The 27,024-nt window shown below is 48.8% G+C and overlaps 1 protein-coding gene across 3 annotated transcripts in view; it reads right to left on the bottom strand.

The window, feature by feature from the left end:
- Positions 1–27,024, bottom strand: part of LOC140393703 (N-fatty-acyl-amino acid synthase/hydrolase PM20D1-like) — a 96,212-nt gene that overhangs the window by 25,469 nt on the left and 43,719 nt on the right. For all 3 annotated transcript variants that reach the window (XM_072480001.1, XM_072480002.1, XM_072480000.1), the window contains 3 exons: positions 18,912–19,031; positions 13,928–14,003; positions 550–611 (listed from right to left, as the gene is read on the bottom strand). In XM_072480001.1, the coding sequence (XP_072336102.1) occupies positions 550–611; positions 13,928–14,003; positions 18,912–19,031 (258 nt within the window). The remainder of the gene's footprint in view (positions 1–549; positions 612–13,927; positions 14,004–18,911; positions 19,032–27,024) is intronic.

Here is a 27,024-nt window from a genome sequence, read left to right as displayed (position 1 = left end):
CAATATGTGAAAAAGAAATAAATATTATGTTGGTAGGGTTAGTTGATGCGGATTGGAAGGATGTTCGTGCGGAGGATTAACACCGGCTGCGTACCAGCTGGGCTAAATACCCTGTTTCTACTTTCAATGTCTCCCAGTTCACGCTGCTTCTCCACCTCCTGCTGTATGTCACCTCTTCCAATCCTGTTGTGCTTCAGTCTCTCACCACCACATCCTTCCATCTGGTCTTAGGCCTTCTTCTCCTCTTCCTTCCTGGCAGTCTCATCTCCATCACTCACCGCACCACATTCCCTCCCTCCCTCTCTATGTGGCCAGGCCACTTCAATCTCGGATTCTGAAACCAGCTGAACAATCCTCAGGATCAATAAAAGGAAAGTTAAAAATCCCCAAACCTTATTGTCAGAGCATGTTAACCCAGCCCAATCCAATGTCCAGACGCTGGCTTTTACCAGGTCATTGCTCGTCAGGTGAGTAGAACTTAACCTTTCGCTGAACTACAATGAGGTCAATATACTGAGAGATTAGTGCCATTTCTTACTCATTACCTACCTGCCGACAAGCGAAGAAAACAACCACAGGTTGGCCATGACTACATTCAGAGGGAAGCGAAGCTGCAAAACAAGAAGGGGTGTTTATGTACACCTTACAGATTGAACCATTAAGATGACAAATATACTCAAAGTTACTAGATTTGGATGTTCCCCCTGTTCTCATGTTCATGATTTAATTGACACTGATTGCACCTCGCGCTTTCTCACCTAGACTATTACAGTTTACAGTTGTAGAGCACGGGTAATGTTAGAGAACAACTCGAGGAACTTGCGCTTTTGCACAATGTTTTACAGTTTGGGGGTCTTAGTGATCTGTATGTCCACCATTGAAATAAAGTGATCCGGCTCATTCTTAGTGTGCGATTAGTTAGACCCTGTGCTCTTTGTCATAATATACAGCAGTATATCATGGTGCAGACACACACATTGATGGACACACAGTGGGACCAATCAACACACATACTACCGCAGCCAATCACCAGTTAGAGCACACACACTATAAAGACAGGGGCCATCAGAGTTCCCGCTCATTCGAGCTGCAGCTTCCTAGTAGGACAGAGCTCACAGCCTGCAGCACAAATCTTCACCATGTGCTGAGTGCATAGACTGGTTAGGACAAGGCATAGATCTTTAGTTCAATCTAATATCGTGTTAACCCACAGTGAAAGTATGTTAAACAATTTCTGACTTAATAAAATAGTGTTGCACTATTTTAAGTGTTGGTGGCCTGTATGTGTTCCACGGATCCAGAGCGCCCAACACAACACTCTGGAGTTCCCTCTTCACCTCCTCACTCTCCTCATTTAAGAATCTCCTTCAAGACCATTGAAGAAACTACAGAGAGTCATGAACACCGCCCAGTCCATCACACGAACCTGCCTCCCATCCATTGGCTCTGTTTACACCTCCCGCTGCCTGGGGAAAGCGGGCAGTATAATCAAAGACCCCTCCCACTCGGTTTACTCACTCTTCCAACTTCTTCCATCGGGCAGGAGATACAAAAGTCTAAGAACACGCACGAACAGACTCAAAAACAACTTCTTCCCCTCTGTTACCAGACTCCTGAATGACCCTCTTATGGATTGAACTGCTCTCTCCACACATCTTCTCTACTGAGTAGTACTACACTCCGTATGCTTCACCCGATGCCTCTGTCTATGTATTTACATTGTGTATTTTATGTTTGCCTGTTGTATTTTACACGTATGGAATGATCTGTCTGGACCAGTGTTCTTCAAAGTGGGGGGAGCGACCCGCGGGTGGGTCGTGGGCGGGTGTTGGGAGGGTCGTGGAGCCGTCCTTCGCAGCGCTCCCGATCGCGCAAATCCCCGCGCAGGAGCCGGCTTTTAATAACGCCGGCTGCAAGCGGCCTTTAAAATGGCCGCAAACATGTAAAAAAAAAAACTCGACCGCATTGCGCCGATGATCTGGCGCGCAAGCGCAGTGCTGCCGCTATTTGTTTTTAATGGTCACAGCTTTTTGTTTTATAGTCGGGGGGGGGGGGTATCCATTTATTTTATTCATTTAATTTTAATTTTTTTCATTTATTTTATTCATTTAAAAAAATATATATTTTTTTACAAGTTCGGGGGGGGGGGGGGGGGGGGGGGGGGGGGGAGAGAATCACCCCCGAAAATAATGATAATTTATTTGATTACATTTTACAGGAAAAAAATGCAGAACTTTGGACAGATGGAGACTCCATACTTTCCGACACCGGAAGGCTTCACCTTCATCCAACAGGTTCCATTGGAGGAGCGAGTACGAGGGCCAAAGGGACCCCAAACCATTTACTCCATTTTTATCAGCAGCAAACAAGGCGAGAGAAAATGGGGGGTCGTGAAGGTCGGCTGGCGTGGGTCGTGAAGGTCGGCCGCCGTGTGTCGCGAAGGTCGGCCGGCGTGGGTCGTGAAGATTGGCCGGTTGGTAAAAATGGGTCCCCGGAAAAAAAGTTTGAAGAACACTGGTCTGGACTGTATGCAGAACAATACTTTTCACTGTACCTCAGTACACGTGACAATAATCAAATCCAATCCAATCAAGTTTTGATTGCACCTACGTTAGCTGGTCAATCATTGTTTCCCTCTGCCTTTGAAAAGTTTCCATATGCTAACGTCGCTTTCTAAATCCAAGTTGCTTAAAAAATGAACCCTGCAAATTCAATTTCGAATGAGATGGCAAAATACTTGCTGAAGTCAGCATTGTCTGTGCTGGGTGAGTCACAAAGAGCCTGAGGTGATACAATCATCAGAAACTCAAATAGCTCTGATACAACCTTCCAAAGTGCATTGTGATCCAGCCAGCTCGCAGGCTGCAGAAGTCAATGCAACCAATCCACTTTGGCTCAACTGCAGCAGACCTGAAGGAAACCTGGATTCAGGAAGGAATGTGTCAAAAGGCATTCCACCAGATTGAGACACTGCACAAAGGATTTAGCTGGGAAGCGGGCGCGAATCCCAGAAACCCTCCTGGTGGAAGCAGACAGGAGCCAGCTCTGCCCTGCGTCTTGACCAAGAGGATTTTTGAAGTCTTAATAATTACTTTATAAGTGAATGAAGATTTTGGAGACCGTCCACTTTTTCCCAGTACATGTATGAAAAGGGACAAAAATAGCCCAGGTTGGTCATACCCATGTTGCTTTTCAGTGCAGGAGCAGCTGACTGAATATTTTCCCCCAGCGATCATATCCCCGTGGAAAGATAAAACGAAGGTGGGCCGATATGTTAATCCTCCTGAGGACCACGGTGTGATCACAACCGATCTCCCCGTGAGGCTCGTAGAGTAAGGGTTCCCGTGGTAGAGGGCGGAAGCCTGGCCAGCAGGGACACGTTAGTGAGCCCTTTAACTGCTGCTCCCAGACCCGGACCGGGAATCCCTATATTCCCGAGCTGGGACATCTGTGTCCACGGCAGCAGCTTTATCTATTGTGTTAAAAATAAACCTGTTTAATATTCTTTTTCATGTCTCCTGGATTACTACATTGGCGACGGGAGTCAAGTACAAGATTCTGGACAGCCTCCTTTGAAACTCCGGTAAGGAGCAAAGAGCGAGGTCAACTGGCAAATGCCTCTATTCGGAAAACGCGAGACTTATGATGGGGGCGTACAGGACTGGCCCCAGTACGGCGAAATAATGTGCTTTTTCTTTGTGCGAATATCATAGAAGGTGACAATGGACACGAGGTAAACCTTCTGTCTGCTTATGGAGCCCCGACGTTTGGCATCATTAGGGGTTTGACGTACCCGGTATTCCGGGACTCAAAAACCTTTAACGAACTGGTAGAGTTAGTGGCAAACCACTGACCCAAGACCATCAATAATTCTCCAGCGTTACAAGCACTGGTGATCCCGTTAACTAACACACCTTGTCAGCAGGGAGACTCCCAACTGAAGAATTCACTTTGTTAAAGACGGTTCTTTTCTCAGCCAGGTCTGGACTCATGTCCTGGTGTAATCTGATAGGGTGGCCTTCCCATGTAAAATCCCGGTGCTCTCTTGCCCATTGAAGCACCAATCCCATCTCCTTAAAGCTGTGAAATCTTGCGATTACTGCTAGGGGGCTGGTTTAGCACTGGGCTAAATAGTTGGCTTTTAAAGCAGACCAAGCAGTGCAGGTTCAATTCCCGTACCGGCCTCCCTGAACAAGCGCCGGAATGTGGCGACTAGGGGCTTTTCACAGTATCTTTATTTGAAACCTACTTGTGACAATAAGCGATTTTCATTTCACAAGGAGGATCTCCAGAGCGAGGCTTGGCCAAGTGAATGGTAGGCCTGGTCTAATTTTTTTTGGGGGGATGGCAGTACGTTCTCACCCGCCATTTTGTGGAACAGGTCTGAAAAATACTGAGTAGGGATGCGGCCTTCAATCCCCACCTGTAACCCCGCAACCTAAACATTTTGTCTTCTGGATCTGTTCTCCAGGCCATCCGCCTTGGATATTAGTACCTTGTTATCTTTGATCACAGCAGCAAGGTCTGACTCCAAGGAGGTGATCTTATCACTGTGGTCAGACAATGCAGTCTCCATGTCCTTGATTGTGCCTCCTTGTGCTTCGATGGTCTAGCTGGTGATCCCGAGAGCTAAACGAATGGGGGCCAAGGCCTCCTCGATTCATCTTTTAAGATCCAAAGTCAAGCATTGTTGCTATTTCTCGAGCCCAACAACCAAAGTCTTGCTGAGTACTTGGTTAGTGGAGTGGCCGGAGAAAAAGCAGCTGTCGCCATCTTACCTCCAGTTGCTCCGTGGGAGGCCTCAGGGTTTGCCGTCGAGATTCGGGACGGTTCTTTTCCAGATTTGCCTCCCTTGGGCATCGCAAAGATGAGTGAACTCTACCCAGGTACTTTCCTGGGTTTTTTCGGTCAGTTAGAAACCCGGGGCACCGGGAGCGGGAGCAAACTCGCGCATGTGCGGTAGCATTGTGGATAGCACAATTGCTTCACAGCGCCAGGGTCCCAGGTTCGATTCCGACTTGTGTCTCTGTCTGTGCGGAGTCTGCACATCCTCCCCGTGTGTGCGTGGGTTTCCTCCGGGTGCTCCGGTTTCCTCCCACAGTCCAAAGATGTGCAGATTAGGTGGATTGGCCATGATAAATTGCCCTTAGTGTCCAAAATTGCCCTTAGTGTTGGGTGGGGTTACTGGGTTATGGGGATAGGGTGGAGGTGTTGACCTTGGGAAGGGCGCTCTTTCCAAGAGCCGGTGCACACTCGATGAGCCGAATGGCCTCCTTCTGCACTGTAAATTCTATGTCTTTCCCTCGCATCGCGCCACTGGAAGTCCACAGGGGATCACTAATCATTCTCCTTGTGGGGCACGTAGAGTACGAGTTCTTGTAGTAGCGGGTGGAGGCTGGCCCTTTAAATGTTGCTCCTGTAATGTTCTTGTCGGATGGCCTGATTTATATTACAAGAACACTTGTAGCTAAAGCTTTAAACGATTTATTAACATTAACTGTGGGTCAACTATATACAAAACAACAGATGATTAACAATATGCACAAGCACGAAGCTAAGATCCAGGAGGTACATAAAAGAATCAGTCAGAACGAGGACGAGCTCATGGGCCTGGCGGTGAGAGTGGAGCAGAACGAGGCGCTACACAAGAGGTGGGCAGGAAGACTCGAAGACCTGGCGAACAGGTCGAGGAGAAAGAATCTGCGGATCCTGGGTCTCCCTGAAGGAGTGGAGGGGGCTGATGCCGGGGCATACACGAGCACGATGCTCGAGGCGATGATGGGCACGAAGGCCCCTTCGAGGCCGCTGGAGTTGGACGGGGCACATCGGGTGCTGGCGAAGAAGCCCCAGGCAAATGAGCCGCCAAGGGCGATGGTGGTGAGGTTCCACCGGTTCACGGGCAGAGAGTGGGTCCTGAGATGGGCCAAGAAGGAGCGGAGCAGCAAGTGGGACAATGCAGAGATCCGAATATACCCGGACTGGAGCACGGAGGTTGCAAAGCGGAGAGCGGGTTTCAACCGGGCCAAAGCGGCGTTGTACCGGAAAGAAGTGAAATTCGGACTGCTGCAGCCAGCGCGACTGTGGGTCACATACAAGGGCCAACATTATTACTTCCAAACGCCTGAAGAGGCGTGGACCTTTGTACAAGCCGAAAAGTTGGACTCTAACTGAGGGTTTGTGAGGGTAGGGGTGATGTTTGAGGTTTGAAGTGTGATGGTTGTTGTATATAGGGGGTCAATCACACGCAGGAAATGTTACATGGGCTGGGGGAGAGAGACAAGGCCGCGACAGGAGCTGCGCCAGAGGGGGCGGTGCGGGCTTTGGAAAGCGCGGGGTGTTTTCCCGCACGCGGGAAGAAAGGCGGGAAGGGGAACGAAGGAATGCATATGGATTGGGAGACTCCCACGCGGGGAGGTCAATGGGACAGCGGGGGAAGCCGGGGTCAGCAGGCGTCAGCTGACTTACGGGAGTGACATGGGGGCAGCAAAAAAGCTAGACAGGGGTCTAGCGGGGGGAGGGGGGCAAGGTGTCAGAAATACACCAGGAGTTGAAAGAAGAGGGGGAAGCGCTGGTAGAAGAGTTGAAGGGTAAATGGGAGGAGGAGCTGGGGGAGGAGATCGAGGAAGGTCTGTGGGCTGATGCCCTAGGTAGGGTTAATTCCTCCTCCTCGTATGCCAGGCTCAGCCTGATACAATTTAAGGTGGTCCACAGAGCGCACTTGACGGGGGCGAGGTTGAGTAGGTTCTTTGGGGTAGAGGACAGATGTGGAAGGTGCTCAGGGAGCCTGGCGAACCATGTCCATATGTTTTGGTCATGCCCGGCACTGGAGGGGTTCTGGAGAGGAGTGGCGGGAGCAATATCTCAGGTGGTGAAAGTCCGGGTCAAGCCAAGCTGGGGGCTAGCAATATTTGGAGTAGTGGACGAACCGGAGTGCAGGAGGCGTTCTGGCCTTTGCGTCCCTAGTAGCCCGGCGAAGGATCTGGCTAATGTGGAAGGAGGCAAAGCCCCCCAGCGTGGAGGCCTGGATAAACGATATGGCCAGGTTCATAAAGTTGGAGAGGATTAAGTTCGCCTTGGGAGGGTCTGCGCAGGGGTTTTACAGGTGGTGGCAACCGATCCTAGACTATCTCGCGGAGCGTTAGAGGAAGGTCGGTCAGCAGCAGCAGCAACCTTGGGCGGGGAGGGGGGGACGTCCTGGGAGGGGGGGGGGGAGAGGGGGGACTGCCTGGGAGGGTGGATGAGCAAGAGATAACATGAAGGGTTGGGGAAACTGGCACGTACGGGTGAGGGCCAGTGTACAAAGCTGTGTAAATATATCATTTTGCTATGTATATATCTTGCCCTGCGCGATTTTTTTTTGTTACGGGAGGGGGGGGTTATTGTTTGTAAGGGAGAAAAATTGTGTTAAAAAACTTTAATAAATATATTTAAAAAAAAACAATATGCACAAGCAACCTCTCTCTTCCAGCTCTCCAGTCAGTCTGAGGTCACCTGACTCTAACATTCCCTTATATACTAATGAGACTCCTGGTGGTCAGTCGGTGAATTACAACCATGATTTCACTATGGCTCCCAGACCCGGACCAGGAATTCTGATAGTCCTGTGCTGGGACATTTGTGTTGTACGCCACAGCAGCGACTTTACCTTTTGGGGTAAAATAAACCTGTTGAGCTTTCCTCTTTGTGCCTCCTGGATTACTACATCTAACATGTAGGGGCTGTTGGAATGATTAAGATGCTCTTGTGCTGCAACAGTCAATAACGTTATTCCGCAAACTGGAACTGAAGTATGGAAGTGATGCTGGGGGATAATGTGTGGCATTCAACTGTCTTGCTGTAGGAAGATTGGGAAACCATTGTGGTGAGCACTGACAATGTAGCAGCTGAGCACCTGCGCAATTATGTTCCAAATTTGTACCCAACACCCAATTTCCAGAACGCAAAATTATTCTGCCAGTCCCACCATCATAAGGAAGATGAAAACCATTTGCACAACTTCCCCAAGCCTATGCACAAGTGGTAGCTGTCAGGTCAACTTAATTCATAATGATCCAATTATTTTTATTCATTCATTCAAGCGATGTGGTGGTCACTGACTAGGATGAGGAGATGCCGGTGTTGGACTGGGGTGGGCACAGTAAGAAGTCTTGCAACACCAGGTTAAAGTCCAACAGGTTGGTTTCGAATTGCTAGCTTTCGGAGAACTGCTCCTTCCTCAGGTGAATGAGGAACAGAGCTTCCTCACCTGAAGAAGGAGCTGCGCTCCGAAAGCTAGTGATTCTTCTTTTCTTTGACTTGGTTGGTCTTTAGGAAGACTTGCAGTATTTGGCGCATTGTCGGTTTGCCACTCAGCATCTGGATCTTGCAAATGTATGGTGGATAAATCTCTTTGAGGAATGAATCCAAGGTTTCTCCCGTTCCTTCTGAGTCTACCTTTTGGAGTGTGCACGATCTCTGTTGATTGCCATCTCTTTGGACAATTACCCCTTCTCTGCTTTGCTCTCTGATCTGGATCTCGATCTGGTCCTCTTTTCCCTCTCTTTATTGTTTACTTCCCTCGATAGGATTGTCTCTCTCTCTCACGACTGGATTGTTTTGGGTTTATCCCTTTCTCTTCTCGTCTGTTGAGTTGCTCCTGGTTCCTTTTGACGGTTTTACCTGCCTGTCTTTAATACTGGAATGATGACTCCTTGCAGATAGGAAGCTGTGAGGAAGCCTCTCGATCAACTCTTGGTGAGTCTCAAATGCCTATCGCATTGGTGCAGCACAATGGACGTGACCTACACAAATCGGAACAGAGGCCCGGGATGAGCGCATTCAGCCGGCTGTTCGCCGGTGCATCCCAGAACTCCCCGACGAGGCTGCTCTTAGCCCCGTTTTGTGCACTGTGGAGCACTGCTCGCCGTAACACCTCAGTGCAGGGAGAGATTGATGCACCGTCAATTACCACGAGACGAGAATGGTGGAACAATTGAGGCTTTAGTGAGCAAGATGTTGTGCCTCCTGTAGCTGGAACCAGAATGGCTGCAGCACCGGTGAGCACACACATTTATACCCCGCCTACTGGGCGGAGCCAGCAGGCAGGAATTTACCATTGTACCTCTAATATACGAGCAGTGCCGTAATACATATAATATACCACTAATGATGTTCACCACAGAGATCAAGATTTTTAAGTGGCGTCCTAATCTCACGACTCCCTCCGCCGCGATCCCTGAACCCACCAATGCCCACCTCATCCATAAGAGGGTCCTCGGGGCCCCCCCCCACCCCATTGCATCCACGCATAGCACCCCCAGGCCCGATCCCCGGCATGGGAAAAATGATATGGCACCTTGGCAGTGCCAGCCTGGAACTCTGGCAGTGCCCCTGCCAGCTGACAGTGTCAACTGGGCACGTTGACAGTGCCAGACTGGCACCCAGGTGGCACAGCCAGGGCTCCATATTCCCAAACCTGGCTCAGAACTATTCTGGAGTTGCCACACCCCAGGAAACTGAGAAATCGACATCCCTGCTCTGCAACTTAAGACTGTCCTTGGGCTGGGCTGCTCGAGTGACCTCTTTGGCTTGTTTGAAGTCGTGGCCCATCTTGTTTTGTTTGGTGTCACTCTGCACCCTCCCAGTTGATAATGCCGTAGTCATCAGGAGCGGAGCAGATGTGAGCTTCCGTAAGCTATTGAAACTAAATTTACATTTCAGTAGAACAAAAAGTTCTACTCTGCGTATTAAGAGGATAGTAATCGGAGGTAAATGAATCATGAGAACTGGGGTCAGGATGATAGAAGAGCGAAATAAGGCAAATATGTAACAAGGATTGTAATATCTTGAAAAATAATGTACTAAGATGCCAAGATATAGAATAGAATTCTTACAGTGCACAAGGCGGCTATTTGGCCCATCGCATTTGCATTGACTCTCCAAAAGAGCATCCTACCTAGGCCCACTCCCCGCCCTATCCCCCTATAACCTGCACATCCTTGGACACTAAGGGGCAATTTAGCATGGCCAACTTTGGACTGTGGGAGGAAACCGGAGCACCCGGAGAAACCCATGCAGACACGGGGAGAACGTGCAAACTCCACCAGACAGTCACCCGAGGCGGGAATCGAACCCGGGTCCCTGGCGCTGTGAGGCAGCAGTGCTAACCACTGTGCTACCCCAATTGAACATTTCAATTTCTACTATGCAGCACATACTGTGGACACAGTGCCGGGAATTCTCCAGTCACTGTGCACCTGACCCGGGAGCAAAAGGTGGGCCTTAATCTCTGGTTGCAAGGTGTGTGTAGGCCGGGATGAAAAACATATTGAACGAGCCAGGATTGAGGATCCGGTGCTTTAGTGTTTGCATAAACATTTCCTATCATTATTCACAAAAAGAAATGCCCTGGACACAAGCATTTGGTGCCCAGCTGTGAATTGCAGTTTGCCTGGAAGAACATGCGAACAATTTGGAATTTTAAAATATGGAGATTGCTGTTCATAGAAAATATTGCTTTTGATCTTAATGTGAGTCAGTTTAAAACATCCGCATGTATTCGGAGCGTAATCTCAAGAGGAATGCAGTATGTTTCAGACTGTGGGTTTTCGGTACAGATAAGGCAATCAGCAAGAGCATTCATAATCCCAAGACTTTCATCGAGCTAATTTTCAACATTCTGCGGTTCACTCTAATCTGCTTCAAGTCAGCCAATTCCTAACGCAGTCCCACGTGGTAACATGCCAGGTTCCAGCAGAAAATGGATCTACACTTCTCGCCGAAATGTTTGCAGCTCTGATATTGCACAACACGAGTAAACTCCAAAATCTAACGATGCCGAGAACCCACGTCAATGCGAAAATTAAATAAATGGAAGGAAAAGAAAGCTATTGGAGGAGAAAAATGGAACTTGCTTGCTGTGTTTTGCGTTTGATGGAAGATCAAAGTAAGCCTTGAAAACCACCCACAGATGGTGCTGCTTCGCTGAGTTTCTAAAGCGTGGAATAAGATTAGGAGAAATTTGATGAAAATTCAACCCCCGGTGTTTCAGCCGGATGTTAACTTATTATTTTCCTTTGTTTTCTTTCTCTCAAGTCCCATTAAACCAAAAACAAACACTTAACAAATAGGTGGGGGGTCTGCACGATGGCAGGTCTGTGGCAACTGGTTTATCGTCCATTACTCTGGGGAGTGCCTGCGCTCGATGATATCAGGGTCTCACCTTGTCAGGGAGCAGCACAGCTAACATCTGCTTCTGCGCAGCCCTGCAGCACTGTAAACTTTGAGGGCATAATGGCCATCCTAGACATCCCTTAACCGCAAAAAAAAAATACACTTTTCCATAAGGTGATCCCAATCTGTAAAATTTGCTCCAGATTTCTTCCTGAACTCACGCACTGTGTGTTGGTGTCACAGCTCAGTGCGTGGGCAGAGTCACAGCTCAATGAATGTGGATTCACTCATGTGTTCCATGAAGAAGTGGCATCATCAAACGAACGTTATTTGTCATTGATGTGTGGAGTCAGTGCTCACATTACCAATGAGGGGACACTCAGAGGCTATATTGGGCACAATCTAGGGCTGCTATTGAACATTATATACTCAGTTGTTGTACACTGGTGATCTGAATTCCAAACCTTTTTGTGTGAGAAACACACAAACTGACTGACACGAATAGGGGGCGCGATTCTCCGACCCCCCACCGGGTCGGAGAATCGCCAGGGTCCGGCGTGAATCCCGCCCCCGCCGTGTCGCGAATTCTCCACCACCGGAGATTCGGCGGGGGCGGGAATCGCGCCGTGCCGATCGGCGGCAATCCCCCGGCGATTCTCCGGTCCGCGATGGGCCGAAGTCCCGCCGCTGTCAACCCACACCAGCCGGTGTGGATTGAACCACCTTTGGGACGGCGGGATACGGCGGCGCAGGCGGGGCTCCGGGGTCCTGGGGGGGGCGCGGGGCGATCTGGCCCCGGGGGGGTGCCCCCACGGTGGCCTGGCCCGCGATTGGGGCCCACCGATCCGCGGGCGGGCCTGTTGCGTGGGGGCACTCTTTTCCTTCCGCCTTCGCCATGGTCTCCACTATGGCGGAGGCGGAATAGACCCCCTCCACTGCGCATGCGCAGAGATGCCGTGAGCAGCAGCTGACGCTCCCGCGCATGCGCCGCCCGGCAAAGTCATTTCCTCGCCAGCTGGTAGGGCACCAAAGGCCTTTCCCGCCAGCCGGCGGGACGGAAATTAGTCCGGCTCGGGCCTAGCCCCTCAAGGTGAGGGCTCGGCCCCTCAAGATGCGGAGACTTCCGCACCTTTGGGGCGGCGCGATGCCGGACTGATTTGCGCCGTTTTTGGCACCGGTCGGCAGACATCGCACCGATATCGGAGAATCCCGCCCAGGATAAGGGAGATGGTGGTGTTGTGATAATGTCACTGGACTAGTAATTCAGAGACCCAGGCTAATGCTCTACGGACATAGGCTCAAATTCCTGGCAACCGGTGCAATTTAAATTCAATCCCTACATCTGGAATCAAAAGATAGTCTCAATAATGATGAATCATGATGAAACTATCATCCATTGGTGCAAAAACCCATCTGATTCGCTGATGTCCGTCCTTTCGGGAAGGAGATCGGCCCTCCATATCTGGTCTGGCCTACATGTGACTCCAGACCCACAGCAATGTGGTTGACTCTTAACTGAGATGGCCTATCGAGACACTCAGTTCAAGGGCAATTGGAGATGGACAATAAATGCTGACCCAGCCCAGCGACGCCCATCTCCCATGAACGAATATTTAAAATAGCACGCAGATCTAGCAGCAGTCTTGTTACCATAGCATTTTGACATTGGAAACTACGGAGCGGTCCATTGCATTCGCCTTTCCACATGAGCAGTCCTACAATATTATTCAGGCTAAAATTAACAATCAAGTGTATTTATTGTTAAGTGTTTACAAAAAAACCCCAGAGGATATAGAAATAATGTTAGGCTATTTGATTTTCACAGTAATTCAGCTGTATAAAAAAACATATAGGGTCAAATCTTATGACTGCACCTCCAGTTAAATACTGTGTGGGCAATAAAACGACAGATTAGCTTTGCTGCCTTAAAATAGTTATTTGTGGGGTGGCACGGTGGTGCAGTGGTTAGCACTGCTGCCTATGGCGCTGAGGACCCAGGTTCGATCACAGCTCGGGTCACTGTCCGTTCTGGGTTTGCACGTTCTACCCGTCTCTGCGTGGGTCTCACCCCCACAACCCAAAGATGTGCTGGTTAGGTGGATTGGCCATGCTAAATTGTCCCTCAATTGGAAAAAAATAATTGGGCACTCCAAAATTAATTTAAAAAATAGTAGCTACTGGCAATCAGAGCAGGAACTGGAGATCCAGGGGAAACCCCGTGATATGGAATAATACAGAATATCTAGCACAGCAGCAGGCCATTAGGGTCAACCTGTCGTCGTTGAGGTTTATAATCCCAACACACCTCAGTTCACTTCATCTATCTCAACTCAGCAGATCAAAGTACAGGCAAGTCATTCTGAAAACAAATTACTGCACGACATATGGGTATCCATGTGGTGATGCCTAAGATAAACTAACTGGAACTTGGACAAGAATGAAAGTTCAGTGACATTTCAACCATGAGAATTGAGGATTGTCTTTCATCATCTCATTGCTTTCGGCCAAGTGGAGGTCAACTTCAATGGTTTAATCACCACTTCCCCCTCCTCACTTCCCATCTGCTAACATAAGAGGCTAATGATAATATCTGGGGTAGTTAACAGACCAGCTGTTTTACACATTGCCTTTCTTCCAGGATGGTTGTACAAAACCTCCTAAAAATACAATAACTCTAAAGCTGTATTTGCATCACTCTGTCCATGTAATAAAGCACAATACAGGAATGTTCCGGTTTGAAGCATGAAGGAATGATTCCATTCCCGAGCAATCATACCTGAGAACTCAGGTGTTCAAACAGCCCACTCTCTGGCCCTTGCCCAAACATCCTGGGCATTGGGTTATTTTCCAATCTGGAGATGAAGAGAAATAGTTTTAGTCGTTAGTACAAAGTACGTTTATAAATATTTGTGAACCCTTCTCTGCTTCGAATTTCTCAATGTTTAGGAATCTCGAGCCTTGTAATCCTGACGGTGTAGAAGGTAACTTCACGCGTCTGCATTTTTAATCAACGAGGAAAGCATCCAAGTAGCTCTACAATTCCAACTGATTGTATTGTTGCATCCTACAGCATTATATCAAAGTTTTGAAATATTGGTACAATAAAAACTTTGGTTAGCTATATGTATTTTATGGATTGGCTGGAGTTTTAGCCATATGTGTCAGCCACGGTTCAATGAGGACTTTTGCCTATTCGCCAGGCAGTTGTGGGTTCAAGGCCCACTCCAGGACTTACGTATGAGAGTCAAAGCTGACATTGTAGTGCCGTATGGAAGGGGTGCTGCACTGTTAGAGTGCTGTTTTTCAGATGCGATATTAAATCAAGGCCCCTTCTGCTCTCTCAGGCAGATGTGAAAGATTCCATGACACTCCTTTGAAGAAAAGTAGGGGAGTTGCCCCTGGTGTCCCGGCCAATATTTAGCCCCCAGTAAAAACCACAGAAACAGACGATTGGGTCAGTATCATATGGCTCTTTGGCAAGAAGGCTGCTTGCAGATTGGCTGCTCTTTTTTCTACATTGCTACATGGCTACACTTCAGAAGTGCTTCATTGAATGTGGAATACTGCGGGATGTCCTACAGCCATGAAAGGTGCTATGTAAATGCAAGTATTTCTTTTTGCCATTCAAGTGGTTTGCAATGTTATTTTCGTAATAAGTTGCTTCATGGATTTGTTATGCTAATGAGTTTCAAAGGGTGCCAAATTATCTCTTTATATTGCCAGCCACATCAGCACAATGATTTAAGAAAGGGCAGGTAATGTTCCTGCTGTAGCATAAGTACGGCAAGAACACCAGCAGTGATGTGTCAAATGGCAGCATGGTGGTTAGCACTGCTGCCTCACAGCGCCAGGGACCCGGGTTCAATTGCAGCCTCGGGTCACTGTCTGTGTGGAGATTGCACGTTTTCCCCGTGCCTGCGTGGGTTTCCTCCAGTTTCCCCCCACAGTCCAACGATGTGCAGGTTAGGTGGATTGGCCTCGCTAAATTGCCTCTTAGTGGCCAAAAGATGTTCAGGTTAGGTGGGGTTACAGAGATAGGGCGGAAGTGCGGGCCTCGGTAGGGTGCTCTTTCGGAGGGTGGGCGCAGACTCGATGGGCCGAATGGCCTCCTTCTGCACTGTAGGGATTCTATGGAAGCAGTAGATGATCTCTGACAACTGTAATTGTCTACATTTGGAACAGAGAACCAGATAGTCTGCTAACTAGCTGAAGGGACACGGATCACCTTTGATGCCAATCTGGAGGCACCTGGTGTCAGGGGGGGGACTGAGGCAGGCAGCAAAAGGCCACTAGCTACTGATCCTGTGCTTCCCCATTCCACCTGCCCAAATGATCAGCTCCATGTGCGGGCTGTTCAGGAAAGGCGTGGGGAAGAATTTCTGGGATGTTCAAGGCCAGTGCTAGAGCTCATTCACTGCGCTCCATGCAGCTCATCCACGTGTACCTTAAGCAGGCATCTGAGCCTACGGACTTAATGGAGTTTGGAAGGCCTGATTTTAACCCAGCAGAAACCAGGTGGCCGGCAGTTCAAATTACGGCAGCGACTTACCCCCTACCGGAATGCAATTTTAACCTCCTAGTTTTGTGTGGATCTCAATCGTGTGGGCAGTTCTGCTTTAATTATGCAGTCTGGGCTGTAAGGCAATTTTCACCACCTCAGGCCTGAGTGGGGAGGCCGTTACGTCTTCCTCGCCAGCCTGATGAGGCAGCAAGTGCCGGACCCAGAACTGGCCCAGGAAAGCAAGTCCTGAAAAATGTTTTTGTTTTCTATATAGGACTGGGGAGAGCCCCCAAAGAGCCCTGGAATACCGCTGCTCGAGCTTCCTTATATTCTCCCTACTGTGATGCACTCCTGACCTGCCCACCCCATCCGACTGCTTGAGACCAGTCCTCCAGACCTCCTGGTGTCTGAAGTCCTCCTCCTGACCCTCGACCTGCGGCAGCTCCCTGTCAGGCTTGAGAAGCCCAGTACAGGCCTGGGGGTGAGGTCCAGGCATCAATCGACAGCCTCATGCGTGCTGTGTGGGATGGTGTAGAAGCCAGGTATTTCTACAGATGGGCAGTCAGTTTGCCATTCGACTTGGCCTCAACCCAGGCTGATTTAAGATCAGGGCTTTTTAAGCATTCAGCTTTGCTTTTAATCCCCGTCTTTCACTGCATTGTAAAGCACACTCTGAGAGAGCGACAGAATTTAGAATGAAACGTTTTTAAAGAGCACAAGCAGGGGCCTGTGAATGCTGATCCTTGACCCGCTAATCATTCTTCTCATTCCACAGCTGGAGATCCAGTTCCTCACGGGGCTTTGATTCTTTACTGTGGTTTCTGCCCCCCCCACCCCCATCCCCCTTCACCCCTCCTCCCCCTTGAATGACACAACATTCTTACACTAAACTATAGACATCTGTTCATTTTCGATGCTGCATTGTGGACGTAAACCAGCAGAGCTGATGATTTGAGAGATTGCAACACTAACGGGAACATACAAATCAGGAATAGGCCATTCGGCCCCTCAAGCCAGCACCACTATTCAATATGGCCATGGCTTAGCTGAGAGTGGCCTCGCATCTACATTCCAGCCTGATAACCTTCGACTCAATTATTGCCTTTTCAACAACTTATATTTATATATATCATGTGAGTGTCCCTTTTAAGAAAGGTTTGGTCTTAGCCACTTGGGATGTAGGATTTTGACCCAGCGACAGTGAAGGAACGGTGATACATTTCCAAGTCAGGATGGTAAGTGGCTGGGAGGGGAACTTCCAGTTGGTGGGGTTCCCATGTCCTTCTAGATGGTAGTGGCCATGGGTTTGGAAACTGCTGCCGAAGGCACCTGCAGTGCATCTTGCAGATGGTACACATGGCTGCCACTCTTTGTCGGTTTTGGAGGGGTGAATGTTTGTGGAAGGGGTACCAATCAAGCGGGGCTGCTTTGTCCTGGATGGCGTAGAGCTTCTTGAGTGTTGTTGGAGCTGCGCTCATCCAGGCAAATGGAGAGTATTGCACCACACTCCTGATTTGCGCCTTGCAGATGGTGGACAGGCTTCGGGGAGGTGGAAAGGAAAGTGGTGAGGATAACACAAAGAGTCTACACAGCAATATAGACAGGTTAGGTGAGTGGGCAAAAGCTTGGCAGATGGAATGTAATGTAGGAAAATGCACTTTGGTAGGAAGAATAAAGGAGCTGAATATTATTTAAATGAAGAGAGACTGCAGAAAGCTGAAGCACGGAGGGATTTGGGGGGGTCCTCTTGCATAAATCACAACAGACTAACATGAAGTTCAGCAGGTAATTGGGAAGGAAAATGCAACATTGGCCTTTTTAAAAAAGGGAATGGAGTATATAAATAGGGATGTTCTGCTCAAACTATACAAGATGCTAATTAGACCACACCTGGAATGTGAATAGTTTTGGTCCCCTTACCTAAGGAAAGATATTCTGGCATTGGAGGCAGTCTGAGAAGGTTTGTTCGGTTGATCCCGGGTATGGAGGTTGGATATGTTGGGCCTGTACTAATTAGAGTTTAGAAGGATGAGAGGTGACCTTATTGACACACAGGATTCTCAGCGGGGTTGACAGGGTAGATAGTGAGAGGATGTTTCCTCTTGTGGGAGAGTTTCGGGCCAGAGGGCATAATTAAAGACTAAGGGGCCGTCCATTTAAGAGAGATGAGGAGGAATTTCTTCTCCCAGAGGGGACTGGATCTGTGGAATTCTTTACCGTAGCGAGCTGTCGAGGTTGGGTTGTTAAGCGTGTTCAAGGCTTAGATAGACAGATATTTTTCATTAGTCAAGGAATCAAGGGTTATGGAGATAAGGCGGGAAAGTGAAGTTGAGGATTATATCAGCCATGATCCCATTGAATGGCAGAACAGACTCGATGGGCCGAGTGGCCTATTTCTGCTCATATGTCTTATGGACTTATGGAGTCAGGAGGTGAGTTACTCGCTACAGGATTCCTTGCTTCTGACCTGCCCTTGTAGCCACAGTATTTATATGGGTAGTCTAGCTCAGGTTCTGGGCAATGGTAGCTCCCATGGTGTTGATCGTGGAGGATTCAATAATGGTAATGCCACTGAATGACAGGGGGGATGGTGCGATCCTCTCTTGTTGGAGATGGCCATTGCCTAATACCTGCGTGGCATGAATGTTAATTATACAGGAGGGCAAAGTTGAATTACTGAAGGCCTTGTGATAGGATGCAAGTATAGAAAATGTATGGGAGGTAGAACGGGGCCAGGTCATTGAGTTATTTGCGGGTGAGGGTGAACTGGGATGTATTGGGAGACGGGGAGCCAGTATGCAACAGTGGTAAAGAACAAGTGGAACTTCGAATGAGTCAGGGTGCAGATGGGTTTTGTGGAAGGTGGAATCCCGAGGCTAGGAAGCTGGTGAATTGGACGTTGGGAGAAATTGAGTCAGGAGGTGACCAAACAGGCATCACATTTTTTGGGTGTGAGGTAAGGATGGAGTTAGTCAATGTCACTAAAGTCTAAGCAACCTTCCATCAGGAGATAGAAGGCTGTACTGAGACCAAGAGTGAACTGTTAAGAGAGAATAGAGTGCCTTCAAACGTGAGAGCTTTCTTCACTTAAAACATGAACGTATCATTTCCTGCTCACTACGTTACGAAGAAAGTAGATTGTGACAGGAAACTGAGGACATTACACAGGGAAGGAAACATCACAGAAAAATACACATTGGAGTAAAGCTATTGAAAGAGAATGAAGTTATTTCGAGCCATGTAGCCGTCTCTCACTCACTTGGACACTGCAGCTGCCAAGATTCCAATGCTGGTCTCTTTGGGGGGCATCGAGGAATGTCCAGTGCCCGTGCTCACACTCAGCCCAATGGTAACATATCCCTTTTCAGAGGTAGCTATCCTGCAGAGAATGAGACACATTTTAAACTTTAAATTCAGTGCGTGGCATCAATTTTAAACAAAAGACAAAGAAAACATTGATTATTGTTTGCCCACAGCAACAACAATTTGGATTGGATTTGTTTATTGCCACGTGTACCGAGGTACAGTGAAAAGCATTCTGCGTACAGTCCAGACAGATCATTCGGTACATGAAAAGAAAATATGTAATAGGGCAAACATGAAATACACTATGTAAATACATAGACACAGGCATCGGGTGAAGCATACAGGAGTGTAGTACTACTCAGTAGAGAAGATGTGTGGAGAGATCAGATCAGTTTATAAAAGGGTCATTCAGGAGTCTGGTAACAGCAGGGAAGAAACAGTTTTTGAATCTGTCAGTGTGTGCTCTCAGACCTTTGTATCTCCTGCCCGATGGAAGAAGTTGGAAGAGTGAGTAAGCCGGGTGGGAGGGGTCTTTGATCATGCTGCCCGCTTTCCCCAGGCAGCGGGAGGTGTAGATGGAGTCAATGGATGGGAGGCAGGTTCATGTGATGGACTGAGTGGTGTTCACAACTCTCTGTAGTTTCTTACGCATTTACATTGTGCATGTATATAGCGTCTTTGAACGGTGAAGAAAGATACGAGAAAAGGCACCCAAAAGGCTCATCAGACAGGTAGGTTTTAAGGAGTGTCTTAAAGGGTTGAATAATTTCAAACCAGGATGCTGTACTTCTGGGGAAACCCTACATGCCCCCGCTTTACCCCTCAACATCAGAAGCTATGGCTCATGCCAAAGTCTAAAATGGAGGTTGCTGCCAGACCATATTAATCACACTGAGAGATTCAGATTAAACAGTAGAACAAATTCCCTTTACACCGCAGGTCAGAGGCTCGGAATCCTGTGGTGGGTAACTAACCTCCTAAATCAATAGAGGTTGTCCACCTTGTGCAAGGCACAAGTCAGGAGTGTAATGGAATACTCTCCACTTTTCTGGATGAGTGCAGCTCCAACAACACTCGAGAAGCTCGACACCATCCAGGACAAAACAGCCCCGCTTGATTGCCACCCCTCTCAGACTGCACAGTAGCAGCAGTGTGTACCATGTACAAGGTGCAATGCAGGAACTCAACTAAGTTCCCGAGGCAGCACCTTCCAAACCCACGATTGCTGCCATCTAGGAGGACAAGGGCAGCAGATACATGGGAACCCCATCACCTGGAAGTGCTGGCCGAGCCAACAACACCCACATCAAAAATGGATATTAATACAATACCCTTTGCGATTTGATTTGATTTATTGTCACATCTACCGAAGTACAGTGAAAAGTATTTTTCTGCGGCCGAGGGAACGTACACAGTACGTACATGATAGACAAAATGATTAATCAACAGAGAGCATTGACAAATGGTACATCGACAAACAGTGATTGGTTACAGTGCGGAACAAGGGGCCTAACAAAGTACAAAAAACTGATTCACTGACGCCTTCCAAGGAAGGAGCTCTTTGTGGAAGGAGACCGGTCATTGTGAGGGAACATTCTGACACAAATGAGGGAAGGTGGGTTGAAGTTACTGACCTTCCATCTCATTGCCCACGTGCTGAGCTTTTCATGACAGGGGAGTGCGGGAGGTAGGGGTAGAGATGGCAGAGGGGTGGGGATGGTGTTGGGGGGGGGGGCACCTGGAGAATATTGCCTTGTGGAAGATGTCTGGGCTTCCCTACACGGGGGGGGGGGGGGGGGGGGGGTCTCTAAGCATGATCAAGACATGCAGGTCATCCCATTATTGGAGAGGTTGGTCAGCTGGCATTGAGAGTTCCATGAGGCCAGCAGAAGATCGCTGTGGGTGATACGCAGCTTAAGCTTGAGATCGCCAACTGCGCCTCATGTTTCCGACTCTTCCACCTGTGCTAGACGTACCTAGGGTGCGAGCTCTACCTAGTCGGCTAAAATAAATCAATGATACTTTCCATTGGGCTTGGGGAATAAAAATAATAATAATCCTTATTGTCACAAGTAGGCTTACATTTACACTGCAATGAGTGTTACTGTGAAAAGCCCCCAGTCGCCTGTTCGGGTACACAGAGGGAGAATTCAGAATATCCAATTCACCTAACAGCGTCTTTCGGGACTGGTGGGAGGAAACCGGAGCATCCGGATGAAACCCACGCAGACACGGGGAGAACGTGCAGACTCCGCACAGACAGTGACCCAAGCCGGGAATCAAACCCGGGACCCTGGCGCTGTGTAGCAACAGTGCTACCCACTGTGCTACCGTGCTGCCCATATATAATGAAGAATGACACAACACAGCGAATTCACTCCTTGCATACGCACCAATGAATACTTTAAAAAGTTCCATTTGAACACAATTTGGTAGGCATTAGATGTGTGGCAGTAGCAGTGTATACAAGGTTTTTACCAGATGAACTCTAACAAGACAATGAAATCTATCACCTGAAATCTCCATTGTGGGGGGGGGGGGGTTCACTCGAGAATTGGAGGGAAATCCCTGAAGAATTCCTACTGTTCCACCAGAGTTTCCACTGAAATAATGGAGAGAGATCTGGAGGACCCCATGGAAATTCAGAGAACGTTTCGCTTGGAGCAGTGGCCTGGACCAGGGGGCTCTCTACCTTTTGACCACGGTTGAAACTTTAGTAACATTCTTTCTGTGTGATGGGATTTGAAGAATGCCCGATGCTTGTTCTGATACAAGACGGAGCTATTCTGGCGGCAGCAGTGTACAAGTGTACAAGGCTGAGACTTTTGTCCGTTACGAATATCCATTCTTCAATTTGTACGTCAACACACAACAGGGAAAAATGCTGCAGCAGAATCTTTCAAATGTTGTAGCTCGTTATACATTTGCCTCGGTAGGTGGGCATTTTTATTCTAGACACATAAAGCAGCTTTTACAATAAAGTACAAATGGGCGGCACGGTAGCCCAGTGGTTAGCATTGTTGCTTCACAGCACCAGAGTACCAGGTTCGATTCCCGGCTTGGGTCACTGTCTGTGCGGAGTCTGCACGTTCTCCCCGTGTCTGCGTGGGTTTCCTCCGGGCGCTCCAGTTTCCTCCCACAAGTCCCGAAAGACGCTGTTAGGTGAATTGGACATTCTGAATTCTCCCTCTGTGTGCCCAAACAGGCGTCAGAGTGTGGCAACTAGGGGATTTTCACAGTAACTTCATTGCAGTAACGGAAGCCTACTTGTGACAATACTAAAGATTATTATGTGTAGCCGCATTGAAGCGAGATGGAAACATTAGCCTTGTGTCTACAGTGTGAGCTCCTCCAATGTGATTCAACGCAAAGCATTTGTCGTTGACCTTGTGGCATGTGTGTGTTTGAGTACTTGCCAGTTTGAATGAACCCTGTTGCACGACTGGCTCAAAGTCAACGCTGAAGGCAGTGGAAATGTTCATCTGATAATTATTGTTTTGACCTTTGGGACCCATCAGGATGTTGGTTCTGCACATTCGACAGTAATGTAGCCCTGTCATGTGTTGAAAACATCCCAAGACATTCCTGAATTTCAGGCTGGGGCTCAAGGCATAATCAAGCTCAATGCTGATGAATAACATGTGTGGGGCGCAATGAGCTATAAAAACATAACTGGTGCCTGCACGGAATTGATGTGCAACTGGCTGGAGTTAATGTCTTCATCACAGCAGAAAGATGGCCCTGAGGCCTGCTAATGTAAAATGCTTTTGTCGTGTGTGCAGGCAGTCCTTTGTGTCCACAGTCCAAACAGCTATTTATACTGTTTTAAGCAATAAAACATGATATCAAAAAGACTTGCTGACTGGTTGCTGAGCTGCTGCGTGTACAATGCTGGGGCATTTCTGTCCAGGGCTCTTACATCCATCCTCAAAGGGTTTACATCTCTCCTCAAAGGATATGCGCTGTTCTGGACGTGAGATTCTCCTTGCTTCATGTTCGGATGTGTTTCCCCCTGCCCTCCCCTTATCACCCCTACACTTTCCCTGAGGAAAGACAGTTCAAACGGGATTATAGCTGGGAGCTATGGCTACAAGCATTTTCTTTGTCTATGTCCCGTAGGCACATGGACGCAATGTGGTATTATCAGGTATTGCGATACCGAAGAGGCTGATGACCATTGGTTAAACCTAGGAGTTTATCATTGGCTGTTGATACATAGCTCCGCCCCGACGGGCGGAGTATAAGAACCGGTGCCGTCCCAGCAGCCTTCAATTTCTGTACCGAAGCTGCTGGGGAACAAGTTCTAGTCGATTAAAGCCTTCAGTTATGAAATCACTTCAGCTTGAGTGTAATTGATCGCGCATCACACAGAAACATAGTCACTGCTGCGAATCAGCTGCAAATAACTAATGGCTGTATTGATGCCACGCTAATTAAAAATGCACCCTGCTCGGAGGTAAATTCCATCTGGTTATATTTCAGGTTTGAACTAATAAACAGCCTTTTGGTCAGCTCAGGGGTGGTTGGGGGAGATGGGAAGGGGAGGCCAGGGGTATTTTATATTATTTTGGTACAATCCAGGTGGAGACCAATAAACTTGAAAAAGAAGTTTGAACTTCCAACTGAAAGAATGAGACAAGGGGCTGGATTCTCTGCAGCCCCGTGTTTGGCGTGGAGGCAGAGAATCCAATTCCACGCCGAAATCAGGCCCGGCGCCCGTCCGGCGATTCTCCGGGACCCGAGAGTCGGTGAGTTCGCGGAGTACTCCTCGCGGCTGGGGGGGGGGGGGGCATTGCCAGAGGCCCGCGCAGCGATTCTCCGCTCCCGACCGGCCGAGGGGGGGGGGGGGCCATTGCCAGAGGCCCGCGCAGCGATTCTCCGCTCCCGACCGGCCGAGTTCCCGATGGGGTGGTTCTAACCACCCATCGCCGTTCGGGAAGCTCGTTGGCGGCCGCGGACTCAGTCCACTGCCGCCCTGGTGGGGTGGCGGGGGGATCAGACACTGGGTGGGGGGGGGGGGGGGGGGGGGGGCCTTATAGGCGGCCAGGTTACAGATCGGGGCGGTCAGATCTTCGGGCGTGTGGCCGATCGGGGATCCTACATTTTTCAGCTGCCTCCGCTGTCTGAGTCGGCCAAGGCGCAGAGACCGCCGCCGTGCGCATGTGCAAACTCCAAACCAGAAGTGCGGGGGCCCGTATCCGCAGCTAAACTGTATGAATCACTCTGGGTCCCTGCCAGCCCCCTGCAGGCGAGTGAATTGGATGATTTTTTTATAGGAAACACCGGAGTGAAACATTTGTACGCTGGCGTGGGGGTCATAGCCCCATATTTCATAGAATCCATAGAGAATTCATAGAATCCTTATAGTGTAGGAGGGGGCCATTCAGTCCATCGTGTTTGCACCGACCCTCCGAAAGAGCACACTACCGAGGCTCACCCCCCTGCCCTATCCCCATAAAGGATCCAAAGTTTAACCCGACACCTCCCCCACCCCCAGGACAGAATGGGATTCTGTGGACTTGGCATAATCCCAATTTGGACAACCAGGTACAACTCAGGGCGATCTGCTCCTTATTTTCCTTGTTCACCCGCAGACAGGACTCAGGGCGATCTGATATAGACCTCTGCTTTGAATAACAGAAAACCGCAAGGCTTGCATGAAACATGTCCCCAAAAGGCCTAGCTAAGTAAGGCCTCCTACAAACCAAACACAGTTATTGACAATCATTGATTTAGACGTGGGGCCATGTCACCATACCTAATGGAGCACGAACAATCAACAGTCCATCAAGGTCCGAATGTCTATTTAAGGTCTATGCGAGAAAGGACCCGCTAGTGTCTCAGAGCGAGATAGCCGATAAGGGAACAAAGGCACTGATGTATGCTGTTTCCATGACCCTGGGCAGATGACCTCAGTCTTTCAAGGGTTCAGCGATCATAATACCTCCTCAGCAGTTTCGAAAGATCATCAGGCTGACAGATGTATCTGGTTTATGTGACATTCATCACTGCTACAGGTCACAACACCCTCATTGAACACTTGGGATAACAACATCATCAGCCAAACCACCAAGATTCATGGACAAAGATGAATTGTTAAAGAAAGACTGGGATAAAGGACAATGGGAGGGATAATAAGGATCTTAAAAGTATATAACCTCTGCTTTTGTGTGTAGAAGGCGAGACGAGATTTGGATAGGTTAAGTGAATGGGCTAGGGTCTGGCAGATGGAATACAATGTTGACAGATGTGAGGTTATCCATTTTGGTAGGAATAACAGCAAAAGGGATTAATATTTAAATGATAAAATATTAAACATGCTGCTGTGCAGAGAGACCTGGGTGTGCTAGTGCATGAGTCGCAAAAAGTTGGTTTACAGGTGCAACAGGTGATTAAGAAGGCGAATGGAATTGTGTCCTTCATTGCTAGAGGGATGGAGTTTAAGACTAAGGAGGTTATGCTGCAATTGTATAAGGTATTAGTGAGGCCACACCTGGAGTATTGTGTTCAGTTTTGGTCTCCTTACCTGAGAAAGGACGTACAGAACTCAGGGCGATCTGATATAGACCTCTGCTTTGAATAACAGAAAACCGCAAGGCTTGCATGAAACATGTCCCCAAAAGGCCTAGCCTTTTGCAGAGGGTGTCCAGAGTTGAAAGAGTTGGATTATGAGGAGAGGTTGAGTAGACTGGGACTGTGCTCGTTGGAATTTAGAAGGACGAGGGGAAATCTTATAGAAACATATAAAATTATGAAGGGACTAGATAGGGGGCGCGATTCTCTGCTCCCGCGCCGTTTCAGAGAATCGGCAGGGTCGCCAAATTTTCCCGCGACGCTGGTCCAACGCCCTCCCACGATTCACGGAAGCGGCCACATCGGCACAATCGCATTTTGCACGGTGTAGGTTAGGTTGATCTTAGATTAGGATAAATGGTCGGCACAACGTCGTGGGCTGAAGGGCCTGTACTGTGCTGGACTGTTCTATGTTCTAACTCAACCACCAACCCCTGATCTGGACTACTTATTCGAGTCTTACACCCGTTGATCACGGCCAACTCACCTCACCTGCACATTACCCTAAAAACCTCCTTCCAGTAATTCTCCAGCTTTGGACAGGACCAAAACATATGAACGTGATTAGCGGGCCCCCCCCGCAAAGCTCACACACGTCTTCTACTCCCTCAAAGAATCAGCTCATCCTCGCCCTCATGAGGTGTGCTCTGTATACCACCTTCAGCTGTATCAGCCCCAACCCCACGCACGAGGTGGAGGCGTTCACTCTCCGGAGCACCTCACACCAGAACCCCTCCTCCATATCCTCTCCCAACTCTTCCTCCCACTTTACTTTTATCCCTTCCAGCGGTGCCTTCTCCTCTTCCAAAATAGCTCCGTAAACCGCTGACACTACCCCCTTCTCCAGTCCCCCTTGTCGTCAGCACCTCCTCCAGCAATGTGGAGGCCGGCTCCTCCGGGAAGCTCTGTATCTCCTTTCTGGCAAAATCTCTGCATGTATCTAAACATTTCCCCCTGTTCCAGCCCATACTTCGCTTCCAGCTCCTTCAATCCTGCAAACCACCCCCTAAGAAACAAATCTTTTAGTGTCTTAATCCCCTTCTCCTCCCATTTCCGAATATTTCTATCCCACTTCCCTGGCTCAAATCTGTGGTTCCCCCGAATCGGCATTTCCCTTGGCCCTGCCCCCAACCCGAAGTGTTGACGAAAGTGCCTCCAAATTCTCAATGAAGCTATTATTACCGGACTCCCTGAGTATTTCCCCGGAGCTATCGGGAGCGGCGCTGTTGCTAGTGCTTTCAATCCCGAACCCCTGCACAAACTCTCCTCCATTCTGACCCACTGGGAATCATCCCCTCTGACCCAGCTCCGCACCTTCTCCACATTCGCCGCCCAGTAGTAATACATCAGGTTTGGAAGAACCAAACCCCTGCCTGCCTTCCCCTCTGTAGTAGCACCTCTCTAACTCTGGCCACCTTCCCTCCCCATATGAACAAAGTAATCATTCCTTCAATCTCTCTGAAAAATGCCTTTGACAGGAAAATCGGCAGGCA

This window comes from Scyliorhinus torazame, chromosome 17, assembly GCF_047496885.1.
Source record: "Scyliorhinus torazame isolate Kashiwa2021f chromosome 17, sScyTor2.1, whole genome shotgun sequence".
In the NCBI taxonomy this organism is placed as follows: Eukaryota; Metazoa; Chordata; class Chondrichthyes; order Carcharhiniformes; family Scyliorhinidae; genus Scyliorhinus; species Scyliorhinus torazame.
This window is presented reverse-complemented; position numbering and strand designations above follow the sequence as displayed.